General features: G+C 33.8%; 1 protein-coding gene across 1 annotated transcript in view; it reads right to left on the reverse strand.

Annotated features, from left to right (window-relative positions):
• Positions 1 to 9318, reverse strand: part of LOC149490830 (E3 ubiquitin-protein ligase TRIM45) — a 32595-nt gene extending 23277 nt beyond the window's left edge. The window contains exon 1 of the mRNA XM_089709206.1: positions 8923 to 9318. Within this exon, the coding sequence (XP_089565332.1) occupies positions 8923 to 9256 (334 nt within the window). The 5' untranslated portion in view covers positions 9257 to 9318. The remainder of the gene's footprint in view (positions 1 to 8922) is intronic.
• Positions 9319 to 11843: the final 2525 nt, after the last annotated feature.

Genomic DNA, 11843 nt, shown 5'->3' on the forward strand with positions numbered 1-11843 from the left:
TTATGTGCGGTTGAGGTGGCTAACCTGCCCATTTGCTTATTTGCTTACCCCGGAACCACAGACAATAGAAAATCCGTGCCTGGGACCGATCAGGCCGCTTGGGGCTCAATGGGTTAAAATGATATAGGTAGTTATATTCCTTCAAGAAGCAAAAAATATGATATTCAAGCATCGAGATAGTATGTACTACGTACTAGAGAGGCGATCGCTACTACACTCTCTTTAACACGAGCTAGAGGTAAGAATCACAAGTCTCTTTAGTCTGTGTCGGACTGTGCCCCCCGCTTGCCGCGTCAACACGTGTTATTGCTCTGTTCAAAATGCCCTCGTGTTTGCTTAGATATTGTTTTACAAGTTCCCATAATACAAACAAAGCCCGAGGAGTGACTTTTCACCAGTAAGTTTCCTTATTATGAGTAAGTCATGCATTTTACTAATATTGTTATCATTTTGCGAAAAATCACCACGCGTTCTGCGTTTCGCGCCATTTTTCATAGACTAACAGCACAGACGTGACACTATCGATGAGTCTGTTAAAAAATGTAACTGGATTTTTTTAACTATGTATATATGTATATATACTAGGAAAGATTACCGTGGTGTAGTACCTAAATATTTATACTTTTACCCGACTACGCAAAGTAAAACGGTAGGGTAAATTAAGTAATATTTATTTATTTACCTATTTTTATTTATTAAAAAAAGGTTAATCAACAGTTGTTCCAATAGGATTTATAAATTATTATGCACAACAATTACAAATAAACACAACATTCACAGAAACTAATACAGTAAAAGTTCCTTAATCGCGCTTCCTTTATTCGTGTTTTCACTATTCGCGGATTAAAAAAATGCGACCCAATTTCTATATTCACGACTAAAAATTTTTTTTATTCGCGGATTTAATAAGTACATATCTACATAATAATAAAATTATTCCAATAGGTATCTTACCCAATATCCTTGTCAAATGGAATAATAAGAAAGTAAAATAGATCTTATTACAAGTTTGCCTAAAGTAAATAATATTATGTTCTTAAGGCTGTTCTTAAGTCTAGCAAAATTGCGTTTTCAACAAGTTATTTGACAATTTTTTCCCGGCTAATGAAATGATAAACTGAATTTTTTTTTTCTTGTTTATCAATTAGTGTTATATACGCAATGCGCGTGAATTTTTTCACATTTGTAAAGTTACTTTATGTTACCTTAATCAGGCCTTCAAGATAAGTCTCTTTCCCCCAAAGACATTTCGAGCTAAGTTTGTGCACTCACTACGTTGCAACCGATTACAATTTACACAATCTGATCAGCGCATTATTATCCTTATATAGTCGTTATTAAAAACTGCTGAATACAATTTGCGAAAAACTTATGATTTTCTTAATTAGAACGTTATAAATTCATTAAATTTCCCATTTTTTGCCTTACAAAATCTATTGATAAATACTGCTAAAAGTTATTTTTTCCATTAATTTATTCGAGTTGGTTGAAGACCAATGAGTATTAATCCTTTAAATTTTTTTTTTTGAATTTTGATAATTCTTTAAATATTAAAAAAATATTTAAAATAATTAGGAAAAATCCTAGCGAATTTCTTTAGTCGCGCTCCTTGGGCCGGAGCGTTCTGACGTGTGCTCTACGCTCGATTTTCCTTCATACCGAAGTGAAAGTTGCTCTACTTCATTAAATTTAATATTTTTGTTAATTGATTATTTTTATCTTAGTTTTGTGCAAATATTCGTATTTTTAAACATTTGATTTCGATATGGAAAATAAACGAAAAAAATACGGGTGTAACTACTAGAAAAAAAATTATCTTCGAACATAAAGTTAATGAAACCAAATAGATTGCAAAGGTGATTGGCAATAATTTCTTTATTTTACGGGGTGTCAGTAAAGGGGTGTATATTTCTTTAAAACTAAAGTAAGCTCATAAATTTTCTTATAATATAATTTTTTTGAAGTTCCAAAAATGTTTATTTTTCGTTTGAGAAATACGAAATATAATATAAACTTGTATTGAGAACTTGAACTTCCCAAGTTCATCCGGGGAAATCCCCATACGGGGAAAATGATTTGTTTACTCCAAAATTGATCCGAGGTGTTTTAATTTTTTCTTCTAGTCATTTTCAACGTAGCGGCATGTTGTTTGATTATTAATTTTGTAACTTAAATACAGGATGTTGGTTTTATATTCTGATCTTACAGACGCGCTGACAAATTTAGTCCGCCATTTCTAGTTTAGTCTACCAACTCTAAGTACCAATATTAAAACGAATGGATTATCATCACATCATCAAAACTCAGATGTAATGGAAGATCACAATAACATAGAAAATTCAGTGGGTGTTGAGAACTAAACAAACAGAAGTAACAGAGACGCGAAGAATAAAAAAAGAGGACGAAAACGATAATTCGTTGATGCTTTCCCTTTTCGACGTATTGTTAGGGTACATCACCAATCTGCAAAAAACAAAACTGATGATTCCCAATTGCTGATTAAAAATGAAAAACAAATAATCAACAACAGTGGTGAAAATATGCTGATCACAATGAAACATCCTTCAGTGGTAGCAGATTTACTCATTTAAAATGTATCGGTGAACAGCGTAAAGGAGAGGAGGACAGGAAAACATTATGAATGTGGTTGGTGGATTGTATACAGGGTGTAATCGATAAGTATGTGCAGGCGATTATGACGTTATTATTGCAGGTATCAAAAAACTTAAAACTGATATCGAAATTACTTTACCTAATGAGCAAAATGACAATAATAACTTTTTAAAAGTATAACGAGAAATATCTAAAAAATTTACTTTATACACTCCCATATCAAAAAGGGAAAATGGGACTAGTAGAAGTTAGAGATGCGGTTAAAAAAAATTAATTAATATTTGAAATACAATGCAAAAAATAACACTTTTGTCATAGATAAGAATCATGACTATTTTTTCCAAATTCAGGGACAACTAAACGTTGCAGAAGCAGAAGTCTGCTTATTTGCTGTTTGGACTGGAGTGAATCATTCGTTAAAAATAGAATATATAAAAAAGTATGTAACGTTTAGGCAAAATAAAATGATGGACCATTATCAAGATTTTATATAAATTGCCTACTGTCAGAATTGATTGATTCGAGACTTCAGCATTCGATGCCCATCAAGGACCCATCCTATATCATTCAAGCGATTGAAAAAAAAGAGATAAATCCAGTGCAACCGATAAAGCATCAGAATGCTAGCAAAAGATTTATTAGGTTTATAAATATAAATCTATATATTATACATAATATAATAAATCTATAGAAGACGCGAAGACTGACATCCACGCGGACGGAGTCGCGGGCGGAAGCTAGTCAGAAATAAATATCTTTTGTTTTCATTTGCGTATTTTTCTATTTTATAATTTTTTAACACAAACATTACATTTTTTTATTATATACAAAATTTGTTTATCCGTTTTATTAGTTAAACTGAACAACTTTCACTAAGAAACTTAGGTCGAAAAAAATGTATAGAGTTATGCATTTTGTATGGAAAGCTTATTTTTTTTATATTTCGTCCAAATTTCTTTGTAAAAGTTGATCAGTTATATAAACATGAAGTTGAAGATATCAATAGAAAGTATTCGCAAATTTTGTGTACTGATAAAAAAATCACCCGGTGTAATTTTCACGAAAATTGTTTCAAATTGTCATTTTTGGTACTTATTACGAATATTAAATTATACGAATGATTTAATTTTTAAAAATTAAGTGGAGCAACTTTCCCTTAGTACATTTGTATTATTTACATATAGGATGACAGGATGCATTTGTTTGCACTACTAGACCAAGCCCTTAAATGATATCGCCGAGGCCTTTGACACAAGCCGCCTTTGTCGCAAGCCACCTCTGCGGCGATTGATGTTTTTGAGAATGTAAATAAACAGAATGGAAGCAACCTTATAACTCAATAAATAAAGTATATTTTTAAATGTAGTTCCGTTTATAGTAAAAGCCGCTTTGCGTATTTATTGTTTCGTCTTTCACATTCGTTACAAAAATTGTGATCGAGTAAGGGGGCGTCCATAAATTACGTGAGGTGTTTTTTAAAATTTTCTGCACCTCCCTCCCCCCCTGGTGAGATGTCGTGAGAATTTATTCAACCCCTCCCCCATCCTCGAATCTCACGTGAGATTTTTCAAAATGTGAGTTTCTTATACGTAAACGCCATCAACATTGAATCATCGTATCCATTTAATTAGGGCTATTATAAACCAATACTCCAAAATTCGATTACATCATGAAGCAAAAACTGATAAAACTATTGATTACTACACAAAACGACAAAAGCTTACTAAATTGATATTATTTAAAGGAAATTAAAATACATAGTTTAATATAAAATCCTCGTTTTATTAATTCCCTAGTATCAGTACCACCAGATAGTACCGAGTAAACAGATTGCACAATGTGTCGCATCTGCACGCATTGCTTAATCTTTGAACTTGAAGCCACGCCTCGCTCGTTCCACACGTACCCCACCACATCGACCGCGCGCAATGTTTTTGTTTGGAATAACCCCTCTAGTAGTACATACTATCTCGATGTATTCAAGGCACATAAGTTTGATTACTTACTTTTTATAAAGATAATGGATTAATGAGTTGCATGTGAAATATATGGCAATGTGTACGAAAATAATGAATTGCGAAGCAAAAAAGACAGCTAGGTACTTATCTATACATATAATAAATCTGTAGAAGGGTCAATTCTGTACATTGAAAATATTGAAAAAATAAATAGCAGGGGGTGTTACTGCATCGATACCAAACCCAAATATGTGATTAAAAAAATTTTTGTCTGTCTGTATGTGAAGGCATCACGTAAAAACTAACGGTTCGATTTCGATGAAACTTAATTTCGATGAAAATTAAAATAGGATACTTTTTATCCCGGAAAAATACGTAGAAATAAATAAATCTTAATTTTTCCGCGCGGACGGAGTCGCGGGCGGAAGCTAGTTAATTATAAATTATAATCAACATTGTTCACCATAATTTATTAAGATCTCAATATTTCCTTGCATAGATTTTATTTGGCAAAGAATCACTACGAATGTCACACCGAAGACACGTGCGTATAAGCCAATTATGGCTAAAAGTAGGTTGCCTCTGTGAGGCTTCCGTCGTTGATACTCCATTTGCCTTCACTTATATATTTACATAAAAGCCGGAGCAGGGTCGACTGTTGATCTATCAATTTATTAACATGAACGTTTTAATAAGCGTGACGTTAATTTAATATATGTACTACAAAGTAATTAATAAAATCTTATTTGTACAGCGCCATCTTCTAGTACACCATCTAGTGTAGGTACAACTAAAATAATGATTTATCGCAGTTTAAAATTTGTTGTTAAATGTACTGTTTAAATAAATAAATAGATCGTAACTAATTGCAATGCTAATGTAGAAAAATAAAATTTCGCCGTAATTGGTAACGTCCGCGTCGGTTAATAATTTAGTAGCCAATTATAATTCCTGTGAAAACAAAAATTCCCACCGCAATAAGGTGAAAAACAAAAACTTCGGTTCTAAAATTTACATAAAAATAAAATCCATGTTCATAAAGTTACTATTTGCATTTACATAGACCCCCTAAAGAAAAACAACAAGACACAACTAGTATACTAATTTTATAATAATTTATAAAGTGTTTACATATTTATAAAAAAATAAAACTACAGTTGCAAATGCATTTTTTTCAGTGAAATTATACTTTGTTTATAGTTGTTACGACAAAGATAAAACAACCCTATGCTAAGCATTTGTTTATTATTTTTAATTTCTTTTACTCTTTGGAAATACAGTTGCCATATATATTCGCTCTAATTTCAAACAATCTATAAACATGCGTGCTGCTAAATTATAAATTTGCCCCAAATTTCCGTAAACAAAGAAAATATTCCAGTTTTTCTGAAGAAATCGTTATTAATAGATCGTTTGAGAAATTAAAGCTTTTGTTTAACTCCATGTTAATGGATGGCTCTGTTATATATACTAATATTATAAAGCTGAACAGTTTGTTTGTTTGAACGCGCTAATCTCAGGAACTAGGTACTGGTCCGATTTGAAAAATTCTTTCGGTGTTAGATAGCCCATTCATCGAGGAAGGCTGTATATCATCGCGCTAACACCAACAGGATCGGAGCCACGCAAGTGAAACCGCGGAGCGCAGCTAGTTTAGACTGAAATACTTTTTTTAAAGGTCTGGAGGAAGAATTATAATTGACGATATTAATCATAATTTTATTTAACTATGTATAGTATCTTCTTAATTAATTTTTTATTATTAAATCTATTTCTTATTAAATCTAAGTAATTTTATTATAAATAGTGTTGTGCACCATCGACCTCAATATATTACGTAAGTAATTCTCATGATCCTTGACCTAAGGTTGCCTGGAAGAGATCGCTGTATTAGCGATAAGGCCGCCTTTTTGTACGTTTTTTCTATTGTTTGTGTTTTTTTTTGTTATTATTGTTACTGGTGCAAATAAAGTGTTCATTCATTCATTCATTCATTCATAATAAATGTTTTACATAATTGTATTGGGCACAAACTGTTTTTGGCTTTATGAAGGCAATTTAATTTTCTGATTAAAAATTGTTCAATTTGAATTCGATATTTTAGTTTTATAGCAATCAAATGCTTTTTAAATATAAATTAAGAAAAAATAGAAAAAAGACAACCGTCTTCTGCGGTCTGCCGAAATAAGATGAGGTCCTTTTTATCAATGATTACCTAATTTAATGGAAGTAATAAACATACATAACATCAAAAGGTCAATAGATTTACTGAGACTACTAGACTACTCTACTTTCATAATTCATTCATGTAGGAAAGTCTTAACCCATATATCCTTCCGACCTTTGTGACATTTGAAGGTAGAGGCATTTGTTAAACGAACGCACTTTTTTGTTTTTAATGATCTCTGACCATTTATATTTTTGGTTTTATGGCATTCAAATGCTTTATAAATATAAATTTATAAAGAATAGAAAAAATTCGATCACGAGGCGGGACTCGAACCCGCATCCTTCGCGCCATTCCGGGGCGGATGCCTGACCAACTCAGCCACTCGTGACCCGCCAGAGCAATCGAATTTATTCTATTCTTTCAGTTTTATGTGTCTGAAGGGACACACCGCGCGCCATCTATTGAGATGATTAACAACCATTTCAACCAATATGAAGCACTTTTCAGTGAATACAATATTGTAACGATGGAACACGACCTTTTTTGTTGAATTTATATTTTTGGTTTTATGGCATTCAAATGCTTTATAAATATAAATTTATAAAGAATAGAAAAAATTCGATCACGAGGCGGGACTCGAACCCGCATCCTTCGCGCCATTCCGGGGCGGATGCCTGACCAACTCAGCCACTCGTGACCCGCCAGAGCAATCGAATTTATTCTATTCTTTCAGTTTTATGTGTCTGAAGGGACACAAGGGAAATGGTTGTTAATCATCTCAATAGATGGCGCGCGGTGTGTCCCTTCAGACACATAAAACTGAAAGAATAGAATAAATTCGATTGCTCTGGCGGGTCACGAGTGGCTGAGTTGGTCAGGCATCCGCCCCGGAATGGCGCGAAGGATGCGGGTTCGAGTCCCGCCTCGTGATCGAATTTTTTCTATTCTTTATAAATTTATATTTATAAAGCATTTGAATGCCATAAAACCAAAAATATAAATTCAACAAAAAAGGTCGTGTTCCATCGTTACAATATTGTATTCACTGAAAAGTGCTTCATATTGGTTGAAATGGTTGTTAATCATCTCAATAGATGGCGCGCGGTGTGTCCCTTCAGACACATAAAACTGAAAGAATAGAATAAATTCGATTGCTCTGGCGGGTCACGAGTGGCTGAGTTGGTCAGGCATCCGCCCCGGAATGGCGCGAAGGATGCGGGTTCGAGTCCCGCCTCGTGATCGAATTTTTTCTATTCTTTATAAATTTATATCTCTGACCATTACAATATGAGAATGCGGTCAAGCCCTTCCCTATTATCCAATAAATAAAATAAACGCACATTTTCAACGCACATTTTCACGCACATTTTCAATACCGAGGTACTGTTAAATGTTTGCTATGATTGTCTGAAACTTTAGTAAATGAATCATTTATCATTCTTTTTTTAACACCCAGCCACCTGTTAACAGAGCACTATTAAATTGACCCAATAACCTGCAGTAAAATCTGTTTTTATCTATGGAGTGTATTGTTTTCACTCTTTTATAGCTCCTCCAGATGAAGCGACTATAAACTATTAAACTTGTTCAATCGCTTTCCAATATAAACAGATTTTATTGGCCAATTGGTGCTGGGATAATTTATTGGTTAACACTCAGTTATTGTTGTTTTAGTATGCTATTTCTATAAGGATTTCATTGTGAGGTATTTTTTTTGTGTGGTAGCTGTATCTCTCGATGTTAGCCAGAAGGGCTTCTACGAGTTCTACTTAGGTGAACTGAAGGTTCACCCTGGTAAATTGTGAGGTATTATGTTGAAGAAGTTTATATAGGTACTAGGTATTAGGTATTTATTATTCATAAGTTAAGTCATTAAATAAATAATTTCTTGTCCTGATTGTCCTATGTTTTGGTGATTAAGTAGAAACGAAGTCGTCCGCCGCGTCTGTATTTCTCTTTGGGATAAACTCAAAAACAATCGCATTTACTTTTATTGTTTTCAGCTATTAAGATAGCGAAGATAGATAGAGAGTCTTCGAGGAAGGTTTAAGTATATAATTTGTTAAGTTAGGGACGATTGACGAAGCGGGCGAAGCCACGGCCGATAGAATGAGTAAGTACAATGAAAATATGATAGAAAAATCACAATATAAATTGCTCCAGTATAAAACGTTTAAATACCGTCAACATCGCTCCAGATCTCCGAATCTCCCTCTTGCGGTAGACTCTGCAGGCATCTCGTGCAAAAGCTGTGCAGACAGCCCAGCAACCTCGGCTCCACTAACTCCTTCTTACACACTCCACACTCCCACTCTTTAACAGTAACTTTATCTAGCGCATACGCAGATGTCCTTGGCGCTATCGGCAAGTTCTGGCTACCCGGTCTCGACCTGGGCACCTTCATCGGACTGTTACCAGCGCTAACAGAAGTCTGCTCCAAGGACTTCCTCCTATCTTGTTTCTTTCTCGAGAAACTACCGAAAATATAGAATATTCTATCCACTTCCATCTTCATGCGCGCATCGCGATCATTTACGATTGTGAGCGGTTTTAAAAATAGACGTGCGCTCACATGGACCGCTTGTTCCCAACTGATTATACTACGAACGTTTGTACGAAGATAGAACGAAGCCCTACAATTGGATTGAAGCGATTTTATTGCAAGGTGAGCGAGGGATCAATGAATCATACTTTTAAGAATGGTAGAAGCCCGAGTTGGTAACGTCTCCGAAGTCCGAAGGCCTGAGCTACAGCAGATGCAGTGCCAACTTTTGTCTCCCAGAGAGCCACAAACTTTGGGCAATATCTATCGAGCTTATAGCTACGAAACTGCACTTACTTTTTTTAAACACAACTCCTGCAGTTAGACTCTGACCCTCCAAACGTTGTTCTGGTAGGAAACTTCAAATCACTGATTACCTATAATAGATTAATATGTAAGCATTTATATTAGATTATGACCTTTTCTGAGAACTACGAATACCCATATACAAAAATTTCATAAAAATCGATCCAGCTGTTTCGTTAGCAAATAAAATTTCGCTTCTCCTTCCACTCCTTCACATAGTGAAGAAATTGATAAATTAAATTAAGTACCTACCTATTTGCTGTATGTCTACAATGTATCTACAAAATGCGGTTGGTGAAGAAAAATCGATATTTATACCAAAATACATTGTATTGGTATTAAGTGCCTATTGCAAAGTTCAGAACTGCGTTCTTATTTTTAACTTAGTGGTTGATTTCAAAATGCAAACGTCTTAAAACTTCAGCAATCAATGATTTCACCGAAGCGTTCGTCATGTTTTCGAAACCTTTAGGCCTCCTTATTTTTTATTGGGTTTGTTTTATACTGAAAATCTAAGATTATTAAACGAAAGTTAGTTTGGACAAAACAGTACCTGACCACTTAACTCGGCATACTGCAGGTTCGTCGAATCCAGCCTTCGATTGTTTAAAAAAATTTCAAATATTTATATATCAGCATTTTGATCTAGAAATTAAAATAACATCAATTATTAAACTTTTTCTAATTTGTCCCTTTAAATATTAAGTGCTGAGCGTCTTTATCGATTGCTAAGACGGGTTTATCCTTGTCCTGAAAATGAGCTCGTGTCACTTTTCTAAAAAAAGAATAAAAAATCACAGTTGGTATGTCCTTAAATTAGAGCAGGCTCCAAGGAGATGTTCGTTTGCAAAAATCGCGGACCTAAATCTGACTTCTGATATATATTGTATAGATCCCAGACATCCTATAGACAGATGTTGCCAACCAGTTTTGTGGTCCCCCTGCCCGCACCCCGGTAATTAAATATGGCATACGAAGAAAAAAATAAAAATTTCCAAAACATGCCGTGTGGGGTATCAAATGAAAGAGCTTATTGAGTAGATCACGAATATATAGCATACTATATACATTTCTTACACTTTCTCTAAGATTTTTTAGAAAATTTACGAAAATGGTCCATTTTTGAGTTAACTTTAAACCACTATAGATTGAAAACTCATGAATATATCTTTTAAATTATTATTTTAAATAATTAACAATAGTACATTGTTTATGATTCAATAGTTCGTAATATAATATAAGTGAGCTATGTGGTGGATTTGATGAAAATAACTATATACTATATGAACTTGAAAATATACTCGCCATCTTTGAATGCTCCCCCCACTCCCCCATGCAACTATTTCACTGTACGAAATATTGAATCGTAAACAATGGACTATTGTTAATTATTTAAAATAATAATTTAAAAAATATATTCATGAGTTTTCAATCTATAGTGGTTTAAAGTTAACTCAAAAATGGACCATTTTCGTAAATTTTCTAAAAAATCTTAGAGAAAGTGTAAGAAATGTATATAGTATGCTATATATTCGTGATCTACTCAATAAGTTCTTTCATTTGATACCCCACACGGCATGTTTTGGAAATTTTTATTTTTTTCTTCGTATGCCATATTTTATTACCGGGGTGCGGGCAGGGGGACCACAAAACTGGTTGGCAACATCTGTCTATAGGATGTCTGGGATCTATACAATATATATCAGAAGTCAGATTTAGGTCCGCGATTTTTGCAAACGAAACTCCACTGAGAGTCCGGTCTAAATCTACAAAATGTTCGTAAAATACCTTCTAAATTCAATGTCACGTCTAATTTCCTTTGGAGAAGAGTGAATGGTCTATTTTAATCCTAACCCTTGTCATATTCCAAGAGGGATGGTGCAACTTACACGTGGTACTGCAGTATTGCACGCCTCATAAGCGAAGCGTTGAGGTGGGTACTACTGTCACTTCGCGCAAAACATCTGATTTTTCAAACTTAAAATGTCTTTATGTATCATACATTGCACTTGTAAGATAATACATACACACACATATTAAGAAAAAACACTATTTTTAATGTTCATGATATTTTTGATGTCATTTTTGTTATTTAAACTAGTTAAAAAACAGTTTAAAAAAGTTCTGTCTTGGACGTCCGTGTGTCTGTATGTGCGGATCCTTTTTCTTGTTAACACGATAGCGACCGAAATACTTTACTAATCGAGTCTTTTTTTTTCTCTTACGCTTGAGTATGCTCAGGAATAGAACCCTT

Source organism: Colias philodice, chromosome 2 (genome assembly GCF_061535455.1).
Source record: "Colias philodice isolate Cphi_HAF_F1 chromosome 2, ilColPhil1 Martin Lab GWU primary, whole genome shotgun sequence".
Classification (NCBI taxonomy): domain Eukaryota; kingdom Metazoa; phylum Arthropoda; class Insecta; order Lepidoptera; family Pieridae; genus Colias; species Colias philodice.